At 41.4% G+C, this 26,646-nt stretch overlaps 1 protein-coding gene across 2 annotated transcripts in view; it reads left to right on the top strand.

Annotated features, from left to right (window-relative positions):
- Positions 1-26,646, top strand: part of col27a1a (collagen, type XXVII, alpha 1a) — a 230,409-nt gene that overhangs the window by 127,187 nt on the left and 76,576 nt on the right. For both annotated transcript variants that reach the window (XM_031803202.1, XM_031803203.1), the window contains exons 23-32: positions 1,076-1,129; positions 1,440-1,484; positions 1,595-1,648; positions 3,784-3,837; positions 6,771-6,824; positions 7,537-7,590; positions 14,673-14,726; positions 21,577-21,621; positions 22,057-22,101; positions 23,471-23,524. In XM_031803202.1, coding sequence (XP_031659062.1) covers positions 1,076-1,129; positions 1,440-1,484; positions 1,595-1,648; positions 3,784-3,837; positions 6,771-6,824; positions 7,537-7,590; positions 14,673-14,726; positions 21,577-21,621; positions 22,057-22,101; positions 23,471-23,524 — 513 coding nt within the window. The remainder of the gene's footprint in view (positions 1-1,075; positions 1,130-1,439; positions 1,485-1,594; positions 1,649-3,783; positions 3,838-6,770; positions 6,825-7,536; positions 7,591-14,672; positions 14,727-21,576; positions 21,622-22,056; positions 22,102-23,470; positions 23,525-26,646) is intronic.

Raw genomic sequence — 26,646 nt, 5'->3', positions numbered from 1 at the left:
TATATCTGTGAGAATATATAAGGGGCTTTTATATCATTCTAAATTAATAATAATAATCACTTTGTTAAAAAAAGTATATTTTGGAGATTATTTATTTTTCAAATAACGTAAAATGAGCGAGGAAAAAGGCAATTTTTGAACATGGGGTGAGACATTGTTACTAATTTATAAATAAATCCAGTTTGCTATTTAGAATGATTTATTTCTGTTTTTAGAGGGAGAGAAACCAAAAACCTACAGTCATCTCATGGGTCTCCCAGTAGAGGCCAGCACAGGTATTGCACCAGCATCTGTAGAAACACAGCTTGCACTGCTATGCAGTGTCTTAGACCGTTGCACCACTCAGGCACTGTACAACATGGCTTGTCGGGAGTGGGCCACACAACTACAGTAAGAGCAAAATAATCCAAGCAAAATAATAAAACCTTAGCGTAACAACAGTTTTAGTAAGTAATACTGAAGTCGTGTATCAGTTTCTATTTAGGTTTATGGTCGCCCAGTCATTGTCAGTTAGACACAGTAGGACCCATAAGCATAGTCAGTGCTCTAACTCCCCCTCGTGGTGGGCTGAAGCCATGAAGTGGTGACACAGGGTGCCGTACTAAACCACAAATTGCCTCTAAAAGTTTTGCGAACATGCTGCAGAACTTAGTGGAGCAACCACTGTATGCCTTTCCAAATCATGTCAAATCAATTGAATGTACTCCAATCAAGTTTTAGAAACATCTCAAGGATGATGAATGGAAACAGGATGCACCTGAACTCAATTTCAAGTCTCATAGCAAAGGGTCTGAATACGTATGTCAATAAGTTATTTCTGTTTTTTAATTGTAATACATTTGCAAACATTTCTAAAAACCTGTTTTCACTTTGCCATTACGGGATATTGTTTGTAGATGAGGAAAAAATAATTGAATAAATTTTTGAATAAGGCTGTAACATAACAAAATGTGGAAAAAGTCCAGGGGTCTGAATACTTTCCAAATGCTCTGGGTGTGACCTGCTGGGAGTGTTACCACTGGACCACAGGCTCTGCACATTGAGTGGTCAACGGTGGGCTATGTGTTTTGTTCAGGGTAGAGTCGGCATGAAGGGCTTCCCTGGGAAGATTGGAACGGATGGAGTGAAGGTGAGGACAGCTGTGGATTACCTACATACTTGACCTTTTCATACATTGATGCTGACATTTTACTCTTCTAATCGCACAAACGCAGTGAACAGAAACTATGTCTATGAGAAGTTGGCGATTTATTTATGCTGATACAAATTTAGAAGAGTAAAATGTTGCCCTTTATATCTTCCTCCAGTAATTATTACATTCAATATGCTGTATGGAATATAAAATACATTAGACTGTTCAGCATATTGGCTATCGATTTTGGGTATTCTTCCTTGTAGGTACAGTAAAAAAATAAGTAACATGCTATTTGTTCTCCTAGGGAGAGCTTGGTATCACCGGGAAGGTTGGAGGCATGGGTGAAAGGGTAAGAGTTTTCGCAAATACCTAGTGTTATGGCCACTGGTTGTTTATTAACACAATAATACTAATGTTAATATGAACTCCCTTTCTGGCTCTGTTTGTGTTGTTTCACAGGGCCTGGTTGGCTTTATTGGGCCTGTTGGAGAGACTGGATTGGCAGGGGAGAAGGTAAGACACCCCCATCTCTCATCTGTTATTGGGTGTTTATTTTGGGTGTACATGTGTGTGCCTACCTGCATAGGGGTGTATGTCTGTGATCACCATGGTGTATTTGAGTGTCTGAGTTCCAATATCTGACCGTTATCTGATTGTCCTGGATGTGGGTGCCCTATAAAAAGAAAATCAAAAAAAGATGTGGATTCAACGTACAATTGGGAACCGGCTTCAATAGGATTGTGAGTTTGCTGTACTTTGTTGGTCAAATGTTGCGCAAACTCACAATCCTATAGAAGGCTTGACTGACAACATGAAAAGGATAAGTGGTTATCGACATGGCCAGAAGGCGTGTTTTGTAATGATTCTGAACGGTCTTATAGCAACAATGACAAGAAGCTGTCAAGTGGGGAATCGTAAGTGGCTCGTTTCTGCTAGTTTTATATTGTTATTGATACCATCTCTTGTTTTGAGGTGTTTTGACTGATGTCATGTTTATGCTAATATGGCTAAAATTTGCTAACTAGCAAACCAACAACTGTGCTCATTGTGCAAATGTATTTATGTTTTCAATAAACCTTTGGAGACAAAATATAGTTAACATTTTGCCAACTATCTAAGCCAACCCTTCTGTTTTGTTCCATAGTTGTGCATGCGTCAGTTTTGTTGTTAAACAACCAACCGGTCTATTGCAGCTGGTTGCCCTACAACTGTACGTTGAATCAACCTCAATGCCATTGTATTAAACAAACACACAATCCTATTGCAGCTGGTTGCCCTACAAATGTACGTTGAATCAACCTCAATGCCATTGTATTAAACAAACACACAATCCTATTGCAGCTGGTTGCCCTACTAGTGATGTTACATTTGATACAGGAGCTCCAAGTTATGCATCGGAACTGATAAGAATTTTACTTCGAAGCAGTGTGCTGACGCTTGTATCATTTTATCAGAAGCACGTGATCGATTCCCGAAGCTTAGTTTTGTAGAACAATCACCAGATTGGTTTGGTTTTGGGTAGAAGACAAAAAGGCTATCCTGTGTGTGTGACGTCATCTATAATAATTTTGCTGTTCTAAATTATTTTGACTAACAGGTGCCATTTAGTGTGTTGATCAAAGCCTTGAGTAATGAACCTATTTGACACAATTGGCTCGACATGTTCAAGCTTCGTTGCCCCATCACTATGCCTTACAATTGTATGTTGATTCAAACCTCAATGCTGGCTTGAGTTACATTGTTACATTGTTGCCTTTTGTGCATATAGAACATTTCTTGGATCTTTTATTTCAAATCAAATCAAATCGAAATGATTTATATAGCCCTTCGTACATCAGCTGATATCTCAAAGTGCTGTACAGAAACCCAGCCTAAAACCCCAAACAGCAAGCAATGCAGGTGTAGAACCACGGTGGCTAGGAAAAACTCCCTAGAAAGGCCAAAACCTAGGAAGAAACCTAGAGAGGAACCAGGCTATGTGGGGTGGCCAGTCCTCTTCTGGCTGTGCCGGGTGGAGATTATAACAGAACATGGACAAGATGTTCAAATGTTCATAAATGACCAGCATGGTCGTATAATAATAAGGCAGAACAGTTGAAACTGGAGCAGCAGCACGGTCAGATGGACTGGGGACAGCAAGGAGTCATCATGTCAGGTAGTCCTGGGGCATGGTCCTAGGGCTCAGGTCCTCCGAGAGAGAGAAAGAGAGAATTAGAGAGAGCATATGTGGGGTGGCCAGTCCTCTTCTGGCTGTGCCGGGTGGAGATTATAACAGAACATGGCCAAGATTTTCAGCTCATGAAACATGGGACCAACGCTTTACATGTTGCGTTTATATTTTTTTTCAGTGGATGTTGGGTAGCATATGATTAATCAACCAATACAGTACATGCAAAAACACAGGTATTGAAACCTAAAATAGAACATGCTGGGAAATATGATGATGGGTGTGGTTTTGAGTGGTTTTGAGAAAACATATATTTGTAATTTTACTCAACAAGCTTGTTCAAATTCAAACATTCACTCCTTTTTTTAACTTTTCGCTCAACTTCTTGTCCTTCTGAAGTCCACACAACTCAAAGAATAAAGCTGATTAAGCAATGGTTAAGTTGGCGTGTTTACAGTGTATGATTGTGTGTGTTTTCTAGGGGGATCGAGGGGAGATGGGCCTGCCGGGACCTCCTGGAGAAAAGGGATCAATGGTAAGATGTGAGGAGCTTGTGAGGAGCCAGAGTCCAAGTGGGGGGGTACGAGGGGCCCTCATAAAAGTGAAGTTGAAAGTCAGTCCTCTAAGATTGTTTATGTAATTCCCATGGGAATAGATGGTCCTATTGAGAACATACATGTACGTACGCACACGCACAAACTCTCTCACACATACACACACACAAGATGTGTGTAAACGTCTAGCTGACAAAGTAACCTGGCCAGTTCAGAACTGCCATTACTGATGATCTCACATGAGTCTGAGGCAGCTGAATACTGTTGAGTGTGCACGTCTGTCTGAACCACAGCCAACAGCCATGTTACACACACACACACACACACACACACACACTTACTTTTTCCAGGTATTTCTAAAGGGTTCACATACGTTTTATCCAGGTATTTCTAAAGGGTCTAAAGGGTTCACATACGTTTTATCCAGGTATTTCTAAAGGGTCTAAAGGGTTCACATACGTTTTATCCAGGTATTTCTAAAGGGTCTAAAGGGTTCACATACGTTTTATCCAGGTATTTCTAAAGGGTCTAAAGGGTTCACATACGTTTTATCCAGGTATTTCTAAAGGGTCTAAAGGGTTCACATACGTTTTATCCAGGTATTTCTAAAGGGTTCACATACGTTTTATCCAGGTATTTCTAAAGGGTCTAAAGGGTTCACATACGTTTTATCCAGGTATTTCTAAAGGGTTCACATACGTTTTATTCAGGTATTTCTAAAGGGTCTAAAGGGTTCACATACGTTTTATTCAGGTATTTCCAAAGGGTCTAAAGGGTTCACATACGTTTTATCCAGGTATTTCTAAAGGGTCTAAAGGGTTCACATACGTTTTATCCAGGTATTTCCAAAGGGTTCACATACGTTTTATCCAGGTATTTCTAAAGGGTTCACATACGTTTTATCCAGGTATTTCTAAAGGGTCTAAAGGGTTCACATACGTTTTATCCAGGTATTTCTAAAGGGTCTAAAGGGTTCACATACGTTTTATCCAGGTATTTCTAAAGGGTTCACATATGTTTTATCCAGGTATTTCTAAAGGGTTCACATACGTTTTATTCAGGTATTTCTAAAGGGTCTAAAGGGTTCACATACGTTTTATTCCCACTGTATGTAAAAACTAAATTAGTAGGGCCTCCCGGGTGGCGCTGTGGTTAAGGGCACTGTACTGCCCCGCCATCAGAGACTCTGGGTTTTTCAATTAGTAGGGCCTCCCTGGTGGCGTAGTGGTTAAGGGCACTGTACTGCCCCGCCATCAGAGACTCTGGGTTTTTCAATTAGTAGGGCCTCCCGGGTGGCGTAGTGGTTAAGGGCACTGTACTGCACCGCCATCAGAGACTCTGGGTTTTTCAATTAGTAGGGCCTCCCTGATGGCGTAGTGGTTAAGGGCACTGTACTGCCCCGCCATCAGAGACTCTGGGTATTTCAATTAGTAGGGCCTCCCGGGTGGTGTAGTGGTTAAGGGCACTGTACTGCCCCGCCATCAGAGACTCTGGGTTTTTCAATTAGTAGGGCCTCCCGGGTGGCGTAGTGGTTAAGGGCACTGTACTGCCCCGCCATCAGAGACTCTGGGTTTTTCAATTAGTAGGGCCTCCCGGGTGGCGCTGTGGTTAAGGGCACTGTACTGCCCCGCAATCAGAGACTCTGGGTTTGCGCGCAGGCTCTGTCGTAACCGGCCACGACCAGGAGGTCCGTAGGGCAATTGGCCTAGCGTCGTCCGGGTTAGGGAGGGCTTGGCCAGTAGGGATGTCCTTGTCTCATCGCGCACCAGCGACTCCTGTGGCGGGCCGGGCGCAGTGCGCGCTAACCAAGGTTGCCAGGTGCACTGTGTTTCCTCCGACACATTGGTGTGGCTGGCTTCCGGGCTGTGTTAAGAAGCAGTGCGGCTTGGTTGAGTTGTGTATTGAAGGACGCATGACTTTCAACCTTCGTCTCTCCTGAGCCCGTACGGGAGTTGTAGCGATGAGACAAGATAGTAACTACTAAAACAATTGGTTACCACGAAATTGGGGAGAAAAAAGGGGTAAATTAAATTTAAAAATCAATCAATCAGTCTCTGGAATGTCATGTTGTAAAGTTCTATGGTACTAAATCCAAATCAAATACATGTTTATTTGTCACGTGCCAAATACAGTGGTTGAAAAAGTACCCAAATATCATACTTGAGTAAAAGTAAAGATACCTTAATAGAAAATGAATCAAGAAAGTGAGTCATCCAGTGAAATACTACTTGAGTATAAGTCTAAAAGTATTTGGTTTTAAATATACTTCAGTACCAAAAGTAAATGTAATTTTTTAAATATACTTAAGTATCGAAAGTAAAAGTGTAAATAATGTCAAAGTCCTTATATTAAGCAAACCGGACGACACCATTTTTCTTTTCTTTTATATATTTACGGATAACCAGGAGCATAATAATAAGTGCGTGAATTGGACTTTCAGTCCTGCTAAGCTTTCAAAATGTAATTTGTACTTTTGGGTGTAAGGGAAAATGTATTTATTTAGGAATGTAGTAAAGTAAAAGTTGTCAAATATATAAATAGTAAAGTACGGATACCCCCAAAAACGACTTAAGTAGTACTTTAAAGTATTTTTAATTAAGTACTTTACACCACTGGCCGAATTTCACGGTAAGGTGTAGACCTTACCGCAAAATGCTTACTTACAAGCCCATACTTCACAATACATTAGAACACAAGCTTCCTCAGTTTCAGAGCCGTCAGCAATAATCACAGTAAATCCTGTGTCCTTCCAATTGGAAGTTTAACTATCTTTCTGCTCTTATTCTGATAGCTTGTTCCGCTTTTACAACTCGTATTAAGAATGGGTGATATGTTAAACTGTAACTACTGTGATACAATCTGCTATTGTTGAGTAGTTTATTAATCACTCAGTGTTTCGTTGCTCTCTTAACAGGGTCACCAAGGGACACTAGGTGAAAGTGGGCCATCTGGGGAACCTGGAAGACCGGTACGTCACCATCCATTCATTCACTTACGTGATATATTGAATTAGCTATGGTCTTAGCATAGCTTACTTCACATAATATTAGCTCTAGGCTAATATTTGCAGGGATGAGCTGTGTCACGAGATCTAATTTTAAACATTTGTTTGATCCATTATGATCACAAATATAAATTAATAGAATATGACTTTACCGTATGTCTTTAATGACATTTGACCCTGTTTGCTACAGTAGCTACTATATTACAAGAACTGTAACATGCTACAGCAACTCTACAGCAAGTCTACAGCCTGTGTTGTTGAAGGGTTCTGAGGCTTATAGGACCTGGCTTCCCGCTGCTGGATTACCCTCCTGTCAGTCAAAACTCCAACACCTCCAACCAATTAGACGTACCCCCTGACCCTGTGATGTGGTTTGCCCTGGCCCTGTGCCGCCTCGCCTGGCTCACACAGTGCAGGGGTCCAGGGGAGAGCTCTAGAGGAGGCGGGGGGCCGCAGAGGCACCAAAACAAACATAAACACAGGGCCTCAGAGGAGCAAGATTCCTGAGCCAGCTCTTTAATTGGGATGAGTGACATCTAACAACAAACCCCAGAGTGTGTTCCTGAGGTCAGACTGCACCCCCAGGGTGGGCAAAAAGGGGCTGTGCGGTTATTCTAAACCTTTGTTTTATATCTACCTCTCTCTTTCTCTCCCTCACCTTCCTTTTGTTATACAGGGCCCCCCTGGATCTCGTGGGCCAATTGGTACCAGAGGACCCAAAGGCAGATGGGTATGAGATGGAATATTTCCTCACTTACTGTATGTTTCACACTCTTGCCCTTTTGTGACTGTGTAGAGAAGTAGCTACTGATGTAGGATCTGAATTTGATCACCCTGTTGGAGGAGAATTATCCTGCAATGAAGGACATGTTAAACTTGTAGTATATTTGAGGTTTAAAAAAGCGTCTTCTGAATTTTGACATTTCAGACTTGATTTCCCTTAATTCAATGTTCCATTAATAACACATGAATAACAACTCTTCAGCCTTTGGAGTAGGTGAGATGCTTACAGTTTGTCTAGTCAAGTCAGTCCGTTTCAATTCACAAGCCTGTGAGCATGTATGCATTTGTGCTAGTTAATGCATGTCTGTATGTGCTTACACATTGTGTGAGCGTGCACATGTGTGTGTATGGATTTATCTTCACAGATTTTGTTCTAAACATGTGTCCACACGCGCGCGCATGTGTGGTGCTGGAGTCTTTATCGATATGTTGAGGTGGAGGAAAACATTTAGCTGTGTAATAAAATTATATGGAACTGCTTCTACACATTCTCGGGGTCAGAGGGACTGAGAACCAATCAAATAAAATGTATTTCAGTGCAGCTAAATTGCATTTCTGAAAAATTGACTTGGCTGTTCCTGGTTATAGTCACAAGTAGTGGTCCTGGAGGATGATGGACAAATTTGGTGAATTAGAGGGACAGGCCATGTTCTAACTTTAACCCCCCAGGGAACTAGGGGTAACTAGGGGTCCACGAAGAAAACAACAAGATATACCTTTCCACTGTTTACACCAATAATAAGAGGTAAATGGGTTGATCTGTCAATCAGCTGCCTCATGGGGTCAAAAGGGATCATGAAGAAGAAGAGATCATGAATGACAATGAGTATGGAGGTCATGAAGAGGAAGATGTTTATCGTGATGATGGAGAAAACGGTGAACAAGTAGGTTCATCTGTAAAATGATGACAGAGACTCTCTTCTACCCAAGTAGCCAGACGCCGCTCTGTTCTGGTGGAAGTGTCGCTGCCGTGTCGGCTCTTGTCACATTCGGTAGAATTTGTCAGAATAATATTTTATCTTCTCCAATTAACTTGTGTAAGACATCTTTAATCCACACAAAATGAAAAGGAGGGGTGGGCGACTTCCACAGAAGTAAAATCAACCTTCTTGCCAACAAACTCAAAGGCTATAAAGTCAGATGTGTATTTTGGTAATGTTATAAATAATAATGTTATGGCAGTAGGCGGAAAGGACACTTGTAGTACTTTAGATATGGTATCAAAGATGGCAGACTAATAGTTATGTAGAGAAGATTAGGACCAAAACATATGTATTAATGAGGCAGGGGCTTGCCGACACCTGTCGTAAACAGAATCGAAATCAGGATACACCTTTAGAAAGCCTGAGTTTAGTCCAGTGAGTGCGGTGTAGGATTTTACGGAAGTTGGCAGCCCAATAATAGAACTGGAAATTAGGTAGGGCCATGCCCCCTAAGGGTTTAGGCCTTTGTAGGAACACCTTGCGGATCCTTGGATTAGTTTTATTCCAGATGAAGTGTGAGATAATCCCATCGAGTTTGCATAAAAAAACGATTTAGGAATAAAAATAGGTATACATTGAAAAGGGAAGGACAATTTAAGAAGGGTATGCATTTTAACCTAATTATTTTCACCGGCTAATGATAGTGGGAGTAGTGACCACCGTTCAAATTCTTTCTCCAACATAGTAAGGAGAGCAGTAAAATGTACCTTAAAAAGATTATCAAATTCATCTAAGACATGTACCCCCAAGTATGTACATTTGTTGAGAACTACTCTGAAAGGCAATGTGTGTAATCGGTATTTACGAGCTGCCACATTTAGAGGGAAAAGCTTGCTCTTATTCAGATTTAACTTGTAACCAGAGACTAGGCCAAATGCATTAAGAACACAATGGGTACGGATACATCAGGGTTTGAGATATAGAGAAGCAGGTCATCAGCATAAAGTGAGAACCTCTGTTTGATGTCGCCTCTGAACACTCCCGTTATATGTAGGTTGGATCTAAATGCAATTGCAAGGGGCTGGTTGGTGATGGCAAAAAGTAAGGGTGACATTTGACACCCCTCAGTGCCTCTGAAGAGAGGGAAATAGGCTGAGTGGGTGTTTGTTTGGTCTGACAGATGCAAGTGGAGAAATGAACTTGATTCAAGCAATGGAATTTTTGCCAAGGCCACATTCTTCTAAGGTATGAAAAAGGTAGCCCACTCCACTCTATCAAAAGCCTTCTCAGAATCTAGGAGATTAGAATCTCTGGGAGCTTTGAGAGAGAGAAATTATACATAACATTAAAGAGTTGTCTGATATTTTAAAAATAATGTATATTTTTTATAGAACCTGTCTGGTCAGAGGAAATAACAGGTGGTAAGACCGACTCCAAACGCATAGCTAATAGTTTAGCCAAGAGCTTAACATCCACATTGAGCCTCTGAAGAGAGGGAAATAGGCTGAGTGGGTGTTTGTTTGGTCTGACAGATGCAAGTGGAGAAATGAACTTGATTCAAGCAATGGAATTTTTGCCAAGGCCACATTCTTCTAAGGTATGAAAAAGGTAGCCCACTCCACTCTATCAAAAGCCTTCTCAGAATCTAGGAGATTAGAATCTCTGGGAGCTTTGAGAGAGAGAAATTATACATAACATTAAAGAGTTGTCTGATATTTTAAAAATAATGTATATTTTTTATAGAACCTGTCTGGTCAGAGGAAATAACAGGTGGTAAGACCGACTCCAAACGCATAGCTAATAGTTTAGCCAAGAGCTTAACATCCACATTGAGCAGTGAGATTGGGCGATAGGACCCACAGAAGAGAGGGTCTTTTATTCCTTGTCAATATCAATTAAATGGATCCCTGTGTTTAGGATAAAGGGAGAGAGACTGATTTAATAAACATTAATCAAGAGACTATCCAGAAACTACTTATAAAATGATATTGGGTACCCATCTGGTCCAGGACTTTTACCACCTTGCATTGCACGTGCCGCCTCTGAATTCTCTTCCATGGTGATAGGTTCCTCCAATTGAAGCTTGGAGACTGAATCAATTGTTGGGACAGTTAAAGTATAACAAAATGTATGAAGAGCAGAGGGGTCAGCAGAAGTGTATAAAGATGCATAGAAGTCCTTAAACTGGTTATTTATTAGCGGGGGATCTATTGTTGCACCTGTAGGTGTTTGAATTTGACAAATTTGTTGAGCAGAGGAAGACTGGCAAAGTTGATGAGAAAGCAATTTACTTGCCGCGTCACCATACTCATAGTGAGTATGTCACGACTCAATGTGGCATAGGCTTACGGTTATTAAGTCATGTTTTTTTTTAATTAAGTCAGGCTCCTGAGTGGTGCAGCGGTCTAAGGCACTGCATCTCAGTGTGCAAGGGTGTCATTACAGACCTTGGTTTGATTCCAGGCTGTATCACATCCGGCCATGATTGGGAGTCCCATAGGGCAGGGCACAATTGGCCCATCGTTGTCCGGGTTTGGCCTGGGTAGGCCGTCATTGTAAATAATCATTTGTTCTTAACTGACTTGCCTAGTTAAATAAAGGTTAAATAAAATATATTATTACTGTTTTTACAATCTGAGCAGTAGATCTCGGCTTGCATTTGTACTTTTTTACCCTTTAAGGGTAAATCAGCTTTAATATTGCCGATAGATTGTGGGTTCCATCAATGCATAATTTATAATCCCTGATATATACAGTATATACAGTGCATTGACTTTTTGCACATTTTGTTACATTACAGCCTTATTCTATAATTGATTAAATTGTTTGTTCCCTCATCAATCTACAAACAATACCCCATAATGACAAAGCAGGTTTTTATACATGTTTTCACATTTATAAAAAACCAACAACTGAAATATCACATTTACACGCACAGCTATTTTTAGGTCTCTCCAGAGATGTTCGATAGGGCTCAAGTTAAGGCTCAGGCTGAGCCGCTCAAGGACATTGAGACTTGTCCTGAAGCCACTCCTGCGTTGTCTTGGTTGTGTGCTTAGGGTCGTTGTCCTTCACACCAGTCTGAGGTCCTGAGCTCTCTGGAGCAGGTTTTCATCAAGGATCTCTCTGTGCGTTGCTCCGTTCATCTTTCCTTCGTTCCATACTAGTCTCCCAGTCCCTGTCACTGAATAACATCCCCACAGCATTTTGCTGCCACTACCATGCTTCACCGTAGGGATGGTGCCAAGTTTCCTCCGGACATGACGCTTGCCATTCATGCCAAAGTGTTCAATCTTGGTTTCATCAGACCAGAGAATCTTGTTTCTGAGTCCTTTAGGTGCCTTTTGGCAAACTCCAAGCAGGCTGTCATGTACCTTTTTACTGAGGAGCGGCTTCCATCTGGCCACTCTACCATAAAGGCCTGATTAGTGGAATGTTGCAGAGATGGTTGTCCTTCTGGAAGTTTATCCCATCTCCACAGAGGAACTCTGGAGCTCTGTCAGAGTGACCATTGGGATCTTGGTCACCTCCCTGACCAAGGCCCTCTCCCCCGATTTGCTCAGTTTGGGCGACCTCATTGCTTGGTGTTTGATCTGACATGCAATGTCAACTGTGGGACTTTATATAGACAGGTGTGTGTCTTTCCAAATCATGTCCAATCAATTTAATTTACCACAGGTGGACTCCAATCAAGTTGTAGAAACATCTCAAGGATGATCAATGGAAACAGGATGCACCTGAGCTGAATTTAGAGTCTCATAGCAGTGGGTCTGAATGCTTATGTAAATATGGTGTTTATGTTTAATACATTTGCAAACATTTCTAAAAACCTGTTTTTGCTTTGTCATTGTGGGTTATTGTGTGTAGATTAGATTCAAATTAGATTCTAAATTAATCAATTTTACAAAAGGTTGTAACGTAACAAAATATGGGAAAAGTAAAGGTCTCAATACTTTCCAAATGCACAATATATATGCTTATTTTTTTTATATTTCTTCCTTTGTTATTTTCCCCTAACCCTACCTCCCATCCCCTAATTGGAGTAAACTAATAGACAACAATACTTAGGCTTCTACTTCCAGCTTATAGATACTGTCACGATGTATAAAGGATTGGAGACAGGCGCAGGAATACATAACAGGGGGTTTTAATACTCCACCCAAAAATACATATAACATGCCTTGAAAGGCGCATGAACGAAGCCCAAAACAAACACATATACAAAAACACAAACATAAGAGGAAAAAACTCTAAATACACGGGACAAGACCCATAATCACAAGTACACAATACACGCAGCACAAAAGCCCAAGCAACAAAGCACAGGAGCTCACAAGACCAACGGACATGGGAACAATAACCTACCAGATAATGGTGAATAGAGGGTACATTTATACAATTACTAATCAGAGGAATGGGAACCAGGTCTGTGTAATGAAACAGTTCAGTGATGCCTAGAGGCCGGTGACGTAGACCTCTGGAGCTGGTCCACGGAATGAGCAGCAGTACTGGGGTAATCTGTGACAGTACCCCTGCCGCGCTGCACTAGCAGCGAGACTACACCGGCGTCGAGGAAGACCACAGGGACAGGGTGCGGGTTGGTCAGGGCCAGTTGCAGCTGCCGAAGTTGCGTTGTCGTCAGACGGGCCAGTTGCAGCTGCCGAAGATGCGGCAGCATCGGACGGACCAGTTGCAGCGGCATCGGACAGGCCAGTTGCAGCTGCTGATGTTGCGGTTTCAGACGGACCAGTTGTGGTGGCATCGGACGGACCAGTTGCAGCATCTGACAGACCAATTGCAGTTGCTGATGTTGCGGTTTCAGACGGACCAGTTGTGGTGCCATCGGACGGACCAGTTGCAGCATCTGAAAGACCAGTTGTGGTGGCGTCGGACGGACCAGTTGCGGCATCGTCGGACAGGCCAGTTGCGGCGGCGTCGCAAGGGCCAGTTGCAGCTGCCGAAGTTGTGGCGGTGGCGGATGGGCCAGGTGCAGCTGCCGAAGTTGCGGCGGCGGAAGAGGCGACTCTGGGATATTAGCCTTCTAGGCAGAGTTCCTCTGTTCATTGTCTGTTCTTTTGCCCATCTTAATATTTAATTTTTATTGGCCAGTCTGAGAAACGGCTTTTTCTCTGTAATTCTGCCTAGAAGGCCAGCATCCAACTATTTAATGAAGCTGCCAGTTGAAGACTTGTGAGGTGTCTGTTTCTCAAACTAGACACTCTATTGCACTTGTCGTCTTGCTCAGTTGTGCACCGGGGCCTCCCACTCCTCTTTCTATATTGGTTAGGGCCAGTTTGCGCTGTTTTGTGAAGGAAGTAGTACACAGCATTGTACGAGATCTTCAGTTTCTTGGCAATTTCTTGCATGGAATAGCCTTCATTTCTCAGAACAAGAATAGACTGACGAGTTTCAGAAGAAAGCTATTTGTTTCTGGCCATTTTGAGCCTGTAATCGAACCCACAAATGCTAATGCTACAGATACTCAACTAGTCTAAAGAAGGCCAGTTTTATTTTTTCTTTAATCAGAACAGTTTTCAGCTGTGCTAACATAATTGCATAAGGATTTTCTAATGATCAATTAGCCTTTAAAAAAGTTAAACTTGGATTAGCTAACACAACGTGCCATTAGAACACAGAAGTGATGGTTGCTGATAATTGGCCTCTGTACGCCTATGATATTCTATTAAAAATCAGCCGTTTCCAGCTACAATATTAATTTACACCATTAGCACTGTATTTCTGATCAATTTTATATTATTTGAATAGACAAAAAATGTGCTTTTCTTTCAAAAACAAGGACATTTCTAAGTGACCCCAAACTTTTGAATGGTAGTGTATGTCTGCGATTTAGTACATGGAAACCTTTCTGCCCGTTAAAATTACAAATGCAAACAACAACCACAGAGGAAAATGTTTATTCCTTGCTGACAAAATACACCCTCACATTTACTTATTGTTATACATGGGGGTACACAGATGTTTTTAAGGCAATGATGGCTTATGTAAAGTAAGAGTCTGTTGTGCTGTACTATGTTGTGGCTGTCTATCTGGCTGGCTGTTTTACAGCGACCTCTACTGGTCTAAATTATACTCCTTTCTTTTTCAGGGTGCGAGAGGGCCCGACGGTCCAATGGGGAAGCTGGGGTTAGTGGGCATGAAGGTAAGACTCTTGCTTGTGTCAAAGGTCACAGTCCTGCAAGGTGTAAGGGTAGATTACTATAGTATTTACTATAGAATTATATAGTAAACTGTTGTAAACTATAGTATACTGTAGGATCCTATAATCCACACTGGAGTATTCCTCGATTGTGTCGTGCTTACTTAAGAATTGTGTAGTATACTACACTGAGTATACAAAACATTAACACCTGCACTTTCCTTGACATAGACTGACCATAGACTGTCACTTAAATCTACTTCAATCAGTGTAGATGGGTTAAAAAAAAACTTTGTCTTTGCCCTGTCAAAAGGACGTTTATTCTGAAGTATCTGTCCTACAGTTTATTCTGAAGTATCTGTCCTACTTGTCAGAAAGATCAGGAAACATATTTATTTATTTTTTACATGTTTTTTTACATATCTTTGGCACTAAACAGTGTTCAGATACTGTATACTTTCATTCCTTTTTTCAACTGGTACCGGGGGACCATCATACGAGTCTTGTGAGGCCTGTGGGCATCCTACAGCAAAAAAAACGCTACAGAGAGAAGTCGGTACAGCCGATCTGCCAAGTCCCATTACGCTTGTGGGGGTCGTAGAGCAAATCTGAGAAAACCATCGCGTTCGTGAGAGTCATCTTTCCATAGAGGGGTCATAATAGTAGGCTACAGATGATTTTGTGAGAAGAAAGATTTTCCGATTGTCTCATGGTCAGACAAACACCTCTCTAGCTCTGTCAACTTTCACCGCATATGCGGAAGTGCGACATAGGCAGATGTGGTGAATTGAGACGTATCCAATGCAAAAAAAATCTCTAAACTGACAGATTCTTATGGAGATTTTTTTATTATGGGGTATTTCTGCGGGTATTTACTGTAGTGTTTTTGCAGACAAGACTGTCTTATACTATATATAATATTATTGCGGACATGACGGTAGTAACACCTGCCGACTAGGGTTAGCTAACATGGAACAACTGCCAGACTTTGCCAGTTACTGTTTAATGTGGGGAACATCTCAAACAGAACATAAGACACAGGTTCGTGACAGGCCACCTCTTGAGATGGGTCAACAGTTCTGAGCAATGCAACGGACCAGAAAACACCTTAGCAAAAACACTACAGTAAATACTACAGTATACGAGTCATGTCCACAAAAACACGACAGTGAATACTACATTAAACTCTGCAAAAACACTACAGTGAATACTTGAGTAAAGTCTGCAAAAGCACTACAGTGAATACTACACTATACTAGTCATGTCTGCAAAAACACTACAGTGAATACTACAGTCATGTCCGCAAAAATACTACAATAAATACTATAGTATACTAGTCATGTCCGCAAAAACACTACAGTGAATACTACAGTATGGTGGTCATATCAAATCAAATTGTATTTGTCACATACACATGTGACACACATCTAACCTAACAATTCCACAACAACTACCTTATACACACAAGTGTAAAGGAATTACTAACAATATGTACGTAAAATATATGAATGAGTGATGGTATAGAACGGCAAAGGCAAGATGCAGTGTATAGAGTACAGTATATTACTCATGAGATGAGTAATGTAGGGTATGTAAACATTATATGAAGTGGCATTGCTAAAGTGGCTAGTGATACATTTATTACATCAATTTTTCCATTATTAAAGTGGCTGGAGTTGAGTCAGTATTTTGGCAGCAGCCACTCAATGTTAGTGATGGCCTTGAGATAGAAGCTGTTTTTCAGTCTCTCGGTCCCTAATTTGATGCACCTGTACTGACCTCGCCTTCTGGATGATAGCGGGGTGAACAGGCAGTGGCTCGGGTGGATGTTGTCCTTGATGATCTTTTTGGCCTTCCTGTGACATCGGGTGGTCTAGGTGTCCTGGAGAGCAGGTAGTTTGCCCCCGGTGATGCGTTGTGCAGACCTCACTACCCTCTGGAGAGCCTTACGTTTATGGGCGGAGCAGTTGCCGTACTAGGCAGTGATACAGCCCGACAGGATGCTCTCGATTGTGCATCTGTAAAAGTTTGAGTGCTTTTGGTAACAAGCCGAATTTCTTCAGCCTCCTGAGGTTGAAGAGGCGCTGCTGCACCTTCTTCACCATGCTGTCTGTGTGGGTGGACCATTTCAGTTTGTTCATGATGTGTACGTTGAGGAACTTAAAACTTTCTACCCTCTCCACTACTGTCCCGTCGATGTGGATAGAGGGGTGCTCCCTCTGCTGTTTCCTGAAGTCTACGATCATCTCCTTTGTTTTGTTGACGTTGAGTGTGAGGTTATTTTCCTGACACCACACTCCGAGGGCCCTCACCTCCTCCCTGTAGGCCATCTCGTCGTTGTTGGTAATCAAGCCTACCACTGTAGTGTCATCTGCAAACTTGATGATTGAGTTGGAGGCGTGCATGACCACGCAGTCGTGGGTGAACAGGGAATACAGGAGAGGGCTGAGAAAGCACCCTTGTGGGTCCCCAGTGTTGAGGATCAGCCGGGTGGAGATGTTGTTACCTACCCTCACTACCTGGGGGGCGGTCCGTCAGGAAGTCCAGGACCCAGTTGCACAGGGCGGGGTCGAGACCCAGCTTGATGACGAGTTTGGAGGGTACTATGGTGTTAACTGCTGAGTTGTAGTCAATGAACAGCATTCTCACATAGGTATTCCTATGTGCAATCATAGGTATTGTGATTGCTTCGTCTGTGGACCTATTGGGGCGGTAAGCAAATTGCAGTGGGTCTAGGGTGTCAGGTAGGGTGAAGGTGATATGATCCTTGCCTAGTCTCTCAAAGCACTTCATGATGACGGCAGTGATAGTCGTTTAGCTCAGTTACCTTAGCTTTCTTGGGAACAGGAACAAAGGTGGCCATCTTGAAGCATATGGGAACAGCAGACTGGGATAAGGATTGATTGAATATATCCGTAAACACACCAGCCAGCTGGTCTGCGCATGCTCTGAAGACGCGGCTGGGGATGCTGTCTGGGCCTGCAGATTTGCGAGGGTTGACACGTTTAAATGTTTTACTCTCGTCGGCTGCAGTGAAGGAGAGCCCGCAGGGTTTGGTAGCGGGCCATGTCAGTGGCACTGTATTGTCCTCAAAGCGAGCAACGAAGTTGTTTAGTCAGTCTGGGAGCAAGACATCCTGGTCCGCGACAGGGCTGCTTTTCCTATTATAGTCCATGATTGACTGTAGACCCTGCCACATACCTCTCGTGTCAGAGCGGTTGAATAGCGACTCTACTTTGTCTCTAAACTGACGCTTAGCTTCTTTGATTGCCTATGTTAGGTCACCACCAACTCACAGAAAAACACAGCCATTTTCCAGCCAAAGAGAGGAGTCACAAAAAGCACAAAGAGATAAAATGAATCACTAAACTTTGATGATCTTCATCAGATGACACTCATAGGATTTCATGTTACACAATACATGTATGTTTTGTTCGATAAAGTGCATATTTATATAAAAAAATCTCATTTTACATTGGCGCCATAAGTTCAGTAGTTCTAAAACATGTGGTGATTGTGCAGAGAGACACATCTATTTACCGAAATACTCTTTGGGGCGGCAGGGTAGCCTAGTGGTTAGAGCGTTGGACAACCGGAAGGTTGCAAGTTCAATCCCCCGAGCTGACAAGGTACAAATCTGTCGTTCTGCCCCTGAACAGGCAGTTAACCCACTGTTCCTAAGCTGTCATTGAAAATAAGAATTTGTTCTTAACTGACTTGCCTAGTTAAATAAAGTTTTTAAAAAAGATATTCATTTTTTTTATTTTTATGTTGAAGAAAATACAAGTGTTATACATGAAATTAGACATATACTTCTCCTTAATGCAACCGCTGTGTCAGATTTCAAAAAAACTTCACGGATAAAGCAAAAAATGCAATTATCTGAGTACAGTGTTCAGACAACAAAGCAGCCAAATAGATATCCGCCATATTGGGTAGTCAACATTAGTCATAAATAGCATTATAAATATTCACTTACCTTTTATGATCTTCATCAGAATGCATTCCCAGGAATCGCAGTTCCACAATGAATGTTTGTTTTGTTCGATAATGTCCATCATTTATGTCCAAATAGCTTCTTTTGTTAGGGCGTTTGGTAAACAAATCCAAAAGCGCATTCAGGTCCTGTCATGCCCTGGCCTTAGTTATCTGTGTTTTCTTTATTATTTTGGTTAGGCCAGGGTGTGATATGGGTGATTTATTTGTGTTTCGTCTTGTCTAGGGGTTCATTAGATATTATGGGGTTGTGTTCAGTGTAGTTGTCTAGGTAAGTCTATGTTTGCCTAGAGTGGTTCTCAATTAGAGGCAGGTGTTTATCGTTGTCTCTGATTGGGAACCGTAATTAGGCAGCCATATTCTTTGGGTATTTTGTGGGTGGTTGTCTCCTGTGTCAGTGTTTGTGCCTCACGGGACTGTTTTCGGGTTTTCACGTTTCTTGTTTTGTATTCTGTTCATGTATAGTTTCTCTGATTAAAGAACCATGGACTTTAACCACGCTGCATATTGGTCCTCCAAACCTTCTCGCCTCTCCTCTTCGGAAGAAGAGGAGGAAATCACTTATACAGGTCCAGCCGAACGTCAGACAAAAAGTTTTAAAAGTTCCGAAACAGCCCGTAGAAACTTGTCAAACTAAGTATAGAATCAATCTTTAGGATGTTTTTATCATCAGTCTTCAATAATGATCCAACTGGAGAATTCCTATGTCTGTAGAAAAGCAATGGAACGAGAGCTAACCCTCTCGTGACGGCGCCACAGAGCCTGTGGCACTCTGCCAGACACCTGACTCATTCCTCTCTCATTTGGTCCCACCTCACAGTAGAAGCCTCAAACAATGTTCTAAAGACTGTTGACATCTAGTGGGAGCCTTGGGAAGTGCAACATAACCAATATCCCACTGTATCTAAAATAGGGGCTGAGTTAAAAAACTACAAGCCTCAGATTTCCCACTTGCTGGTTAGATTTTTCTCAGGTTTTTGCCTGCCATATGAGTTCTGTTATACTCACAGACATTATTCAAACAGTTTTAGAAACTTCAGAGTGTTTTCTATCCAATAGTAATAATAATATGCATATATTAGCATCTGGGACAGAGTAGCAGGCAGTTTACTCTGGGCACCTTATTCATCCAAGCTACTCAATACTGCCCCCATGTCACCAAGAAGTTAAAAGCAGTGGTTTGCGCTTTCAGTTTTGCGCGAATGCTGCCATCAATCCACGGTTTTTGGTTTGGGAATGTTTTAATAGACGCTGTGGGTACGACATCGCCGATATACTTGCTAATAAACCCGCTCACTGAATCAGCGTATTCATCAATGTTGTTGTTCGACGCAGTGCGGAACATATCCCAGTCCACGTGATTGAAGCAATCTTGAAGCGTGGAATCCAATTGGTTGGACCAGCGTTGGACAGACCTGAGCATGGGAGCTTCCTGTTTTAGTTTCTGTCTATAGGCTGGGAACAACTAAATGGAGTCATGGTCAGCTTTTCCGAAAGGAGGGCGGCGGAGGGCCTTATACACAACTGTGATTTTGATCGAAGAGAATTCTCTAGGTAGATAATGCGGTCGGCATTTGATTGTGAGGAATTCTAAGTTAGGTGAACAGAAGGACTTGAGATCCTGTATGTTGTTATGATCACACCACGTCACGTTAATCATAAGGCATACACCCCCGCCCTTCTTCTTACCAGAAAGATGTTTGTTTCTGTCGGCGCAATGCATGAAGAAAACAGCTGGCTGTACCGACTCCGATAGCGTGTCTCGAGTGAGCCATGTTTCCGTGAAACAAAGAACGTTAGTCTCTGAGGTCTCTCTGGAATGCAACCCTTGCTCGGATTTCGTCTACCTTGTTGTCACGAGACTGGACATTGGCGAGTAGTATGCTCGGGAGAAGTGCGCGATGTGCCTGACCAGAAGACCGCTCCGTCTGCCCCTTCTACGGCGTCGTTGTTTTGGGGTCGCCGGCTGGGATCCGGTCCGTTGTCCTGGGTTGTGGGCAAAACAGAGGATCCGCTTCGGGAAAGTCGTATTACTTGTTGTAATGTTGGTGAGTTGATGTTGCTCTTATATCCAATAGTTCCTCCCGGTTGTATGTAATAAAACCTAAGATTACCTGGTGTGACAATGTAAGAAATAAAACGTAAAAAAAACAAAATACTGCATAGTTTCCTACGAACATCTCTGTCGGCGCCGGAAGTGCTCACAAAAACACTACAGTAAATGCTACAGTATACTAGTCATGTCCACAATAACACTACAGTAAATACTACAGTATACTAGTCATGTCCACAAAAGCACTACAGTGAATACTAGAGTAAAGTCTGCAAAAACACTACAGTGGATATTATAGTATACTAGTCATGTCCGCAGAAACACTACAGTAAATACTACAGTCATGTCCGCAAAAATACTTCAACAAATACTATAGTATACTAGTCATGTCTGCAAAAATACTAGAGTGAATAATATAGTGTACTTACTGTCATGTCCGCAAAAACACTGCAGTATATACTGCAGGTTTTAGACCATAGTATACTATAATATTTTTTCACATGGGGGAGAGAGTAAAAAGCATTTTATAGACACATTGACACTCACGTATGTCGTATTGTATAGACAATGAACTGCACTAAGCTGCACACAATTCATCAGACACTGGTTAGTGATTTTGTCTCTGTCTCTCCATCCATATATCTGCTGTCTGCTTTTCTGATGTTTGTCTCTTGGTCTGTCTTTTTCCTCTCACTCAAACACGCACACACACACACACACACACACACACACACTTCTGTCACACTATTCACATATTCATACTTTCTCTCCTTATCCCTCCTCATCATCCCTTTCTCTCCAAAGGGCCCTGATGGTCTTCCAGGAAAAATTGGTTTTTCGGGAGATGAGGTAAAATTAAGTTTCCTATCACTGTCATATTTCACCCCTGGTTATGTTACACTGGATAGCCCAGCCACTTAGCCCTAACTGATTTACTGACAGGCACGCCACTTGAGACAGGCAGCTTTTTTACAGTTTCTTGTTCTTAGGAGCTTGTAGGTACACTGTAATTTATTGATTTACTGTGTGTAGCAATTTCTTCAAGCGTATACTGCTTTACCTTGTAAGGAGAGGACTCACCTTATCCACTGTCAATATGGTGCACTCACAGAGCAGTGCTGCAACAAATATGCTAATTTGTATTTCAGTTGTAGATGTGCGTTTATCATATGATGGTCAGTCTTTTCTTCGCCTGTGTTTGGTAGCACATTTGGTGTACGTTAGGTCAGCTATCTCGTATAGTTGTGGTCTTATTTTTCCTGCTTTTTTGTGCTCTCTCCCCAGGGGAAAATTGGAGAGCTGGGAGAAGTTGGACCTCAAGGGTTTCCCGTAAGTTCTAAGGTTTGAATCTTAACCTCTAGCGACGAGCAATCCCGTATCCGGGAGCATAATCATAGCCTCAAGCTCATTACCATAACGCAACGTTTCCTATTCATGAAAATCGCAAATGAAATGAAATAAATATATTGAAACACAAGCTTAGCCTTTTGTTAACAACACTGTCATCTCAGATTTTCTAAATATGCTTTAACCAAAGCTACACAAGCATTTGTGTAAGAGTATTGATAGCCTAGCATAGCATTAAGCGTTAGCATTCAGCAGGCAACATTTTCACAAAAACAAGAAAAGTATTCAAAATAATATAATTTACCTTTGAAGAACTTCAGATGTTTTCAATGACTCTTAGTTAGATAGCAAATGTTCATTTTTTCCCAAAATATTATTTGTGTAGACGAAATAGCTCCGTTTTGTTCATCACGTTTGGCTAAGAAAAAGACCGGAAAATGCAGTCACTCACAACGCCAAACTTTTTTCCAAATTAGCTCCATAATATCGACAGAAACATGGCAAACGTTTAGAATCAATCCTCAAGGTGTTTTTCACATATCAATTCGATAATCGATAATTCGAAAAATACTGCAGCTGGAGATTACGCAATAATTGCGACGGAGGACACCAAGCGACACCCTGGTAGATGTAGTCTCTTATGGTCAATCTTCCAATGATATGCCTACAAATACGTCACAATGCTGTCGACACCTTGGGGAAGCGACAGAAAGCCTAAGCTCATTCGTGGCCCATTCACAGCCATATAAGGAGTCATTGGCATGAGGCGGTTTCAAAAAATGCGGCACTTCCTGATTGGATTTTTAGCTTGTTTTTTTCTGTAACATCAGTTCTGTGGCACTCACAGACAAAATCTTTGCAGTTTTGGAAACGTCAATGTGTTTTCTTTCCAAAGCTGTCAATTATATGCATTGTCGAGCATCTTTTCATCTTGTTTTAAACGGGAACGTTTTTCATCCAAAAATTTAAATAGCGTCCCCTATATCCAAGAAGTTAAGCAACCTGCCTACACATAGTTTGAAGTACAATACCAACACAGCTACTGTAGTAGGTCAAAGCTGTGTGCTGGAAAACCTTTTGTAAAGCATGGGTGGAGTAAGCATTTTTGTGCTATTTCTTTTTTTTCAGCTTCAGACTAATGCCTACTTTTCACTTAGAATGTAGTTTTTTGTTTTTAATAGTACTGCTTTTGGTCATAGCTTTATATCTTATCTTATCTTATGACTGTCTGAAAGTGGGGATTTAACCCATCATTAACTGGCCACATGTTGAGTGTTGTTCTGCTTCCCCCTCAGTGCGTATAGGGTGTGTGTATCTGTTCTCTACACTCATTAGCTGTTATATCCAACAGGGTATTCAAGGACCCTCTGGACCTCTAGGAGACCAAGGAATAGCAGGCGAGCCAGTAAGTCCCTCTCTCCATCTCCCCTACTCCTTCTACTCTCTTACTCTTCTAATTTCTCTGTCACCTTTCTCTCCATCTCCTCTCTCTCTATTTATACTCTTTCTATTTCTCCTCTCTCATCACTCCTCTCCTTTCTCTCTCCATCTCCCCTTCTCCTTCTACTCTCTTACTGTTACTGTAATCTAATTATGCCAATGTGCTTTCATTAATTGAAAAACCTTAATCTATTTTATGAGAATTTGTAAGATTCTTGTTTGCATAAAATAAACGGAGACCAGTCTTTCAATAATAGGTAACATAATTTATTCTCGGAGCGCGCTGCCACTTAACCACGAGCAACAATTTATATACAGATCATGACGTCATTTCATTGTTTTAAAAGAATCCCCTCCTCTCGACCGGGACAAAGTGAGGTGAAAAGTTCATTCTAACTTACTAACACACTCCCAGGTAACTTTTGACCCCTCAACATTATCGATCACCACTGAGCTGACAGTTCTAATTAACAGAAAACTTAGGAATGCACTCACTGTCTTATCTAAAAACCCCAGAGCTCAGTTCTGTAGGTTCAACCATAGGTTAACGACCTTATGTGTTTACACAGTCTACAACCCATTAGTTTCTTCCTAGTTGGAATGGGGTTCATTAACTTTAATTACTCCTTGTCCGTGTCACACAATCCCATCGTATGAACTCATGTTGTTAATCAGATATAATAAAACAGAGTATACGTTTACTTAGTTCCATTTAAAATGAATTGTTCAGTCATTTAATCATACTTTTACCAACACTTACTCTTCTACTTTCTCTGTCACCTTTCTCTCCATCTCTCTCTCTATTTATACTCTTTCTATTTCTCCTCATCACTCCTATCCTTTCTCTCTCCACCTCCCCCTCTCCTTCTACTGTCTCTCTCTCCTACTTTCACCATCACATTTCTCTCCATCTAAAGTCTTACTATTTCTCCTCTCTCCATCACTCATCTCTTTTCTCTCACCATTTCCTCTCTCTCCATCTTCTTCCTTTTCTCTCTCCATTATATTTTCTCCCTATTGATCTCCTCAACCCCATCTCCACCTCCTTCTCTTCATATGCCTCTCCTCTCTCCCTCTCCATCCTGAATAAATTGCCTCCACTTGTCTTTCACACTCATATGTCTGCACATCATTGTCTCGCCAACACCGCCCTCTCTCTGTCTTTTGCTCTTACTGGGTTAATAAGCACTAAATCCATCATACTTAACAGAGTTCTCTCTCTGTATCCCTAAACAAGCCAGTTCACTCAGGGAGAGTGGCAGCTAGTTTATAAGAGATATATGAATGTCTATTAAAGATGTACACTTCCGGTTAAATGTTTTACAACACCTACTCATTTAAGGGTTTTTCTTTACTTGGACTATTTTCTGAATTGTACAATAATAGTGAAGACATCAAAACTATGAAATAACACATATGGAATCATGTAGTAACCAAAAAAAGTGTTAAACAAATCAAAATATATATTTATATTTGAGATTCTTCAAAGTAGCCACCCTTTGCCTTGATGACAGCATTGCACACTCAGGCATTCTCTAAACCAGATTCATGAGGTAGTCACCTGGAATGCATTTCAATTAACACGTGTGCCTTGTTAAAAGTTAATTTGTGGAATTTATTAATGTGTTTTAGCCAATCAGTTGTGTTAAGACAAGGTATACAGAAGACATCCCTATTTGGTAGAAGACCAATAACGTAATATGACAAGAACAGCTCAAATCAAATCAAATTTTATTTGTCACATACACATGGTTAGCAGATGTTAATGCGAGTGTAGCGAAATGCTTGTGCTTCTAGTTCCAACCATGCAGTAATAATCCAACAAGTAATCTAACTAACAATAAATAAAAAAAACTACTGTCTTATACACAGTGTAAGGGGATAAAGAATATGTACATAAAGATATATGAATGAGTGATGGTACAGAGCAGCTTAGGCAAGATACAGTAGATGATATCGAGTACAGTATATACATATGAGATGAGTATGTAAACAAAGTGGCATAGTTAAAGTGGCTAGTGATACATGTATTACATAAGGATGCAGTAGATTTTTATTTATTTATTTATTTTACCTTTATTTAACCAGGTAGGCAAGTTGAGAACAAGTTCTCATTTACAATTGTGACCTGGCCAAGATAAAGCAAAGCAGTTCGACAGATACAACGACACAGAGTTACACATGGAGTAAAACAAACATACAGTCAATAATACAGTATAAACAAGTCTATATACGATGTGAGCAAATGAGGTGAGAAGGGAGGTAAAGGCAAAAAAGGCCATGGTGGCAAAGTAAATACAATAAAGCAAGTAAAACACTGGAATGGTAGATTTGCAGTGGAAGAATGTGCAAAGTAGAAATAAAAATAACGGGGTGCAAAGGAGCAAAATAAATAAATAAATAAAAATTAAATACAGTTGGGAAAGAAGTAGTTGTTTGGGCTAAATTATAGGTGGGCTATGTACAGGTGCAGTAATCTGTGAGCTGCTCTGACAGTTGGTGCTTAAAGCTAGTGAGGGAGATAAGTGTTTCCAGTTTCAGAGATTTTTGTAGTTCGTTCCAGTCATTGGCAGCAGAGAACTGGAAGGAGAGGCGGCCAAAGAAAGAATTGGTTTTGAGGGTGACTAGAGAGATATACCTGCTGGAGCGTGTGCTACAGGTGGGAGATGCTATGGTGACCAGCGAGCTGAGATAAGGGGGGACTTTACCTAGCAGGGTCTTGTAGATCACATGGAGCCAGTGGGTTTGGCGACGAGTATGAAGCGAGGGCCAGCCAACGAGAGCGTACAGGTCGCAATGGTGGGTAGTATATGGGGCTTTGGTGACAAAACGGATTGCACTGTGATAGACTGCATCCAATTTGTTGAGTAGGGTATTGGAGGCTATTTTGTAAATGACATCGCCAAAGTCGAGGATTGGTAGGATGGTCAGTTTTACAAGGGTATGTTTGGCAGCATGAATGAAGGATGCTTTGTTGCGAAATAGGAAGCCAATTCTAGATTTAACTTTGGATTGGAGATGTTTGATATGGGTCTGGAAGGAGAGTTTACTGTCTAACCAGACACCTAAGTATTTGTAGTTGTCCAC

The sequence above is a fragment of the Oncorhynchus kisutch genome, linkage group LG23 (assembly GCF_002021735.2).
Source record: "Oncorhynchus kisutch isolate 150728-3 linkage group LG23, Okis_V2, whole genome shotgun sequence".
Classification (NCBI taxonomy): domain Eukaryota; kingdom Metazoa; phylum Chordata; class Actinopteri; order Salmoniformes; family Salmonidae; genus Oncorhynchus; species Oncorhynchus kisutch.
This window is presented reverse-complemented; position numbering and strand designations above follow the sequence as displayed.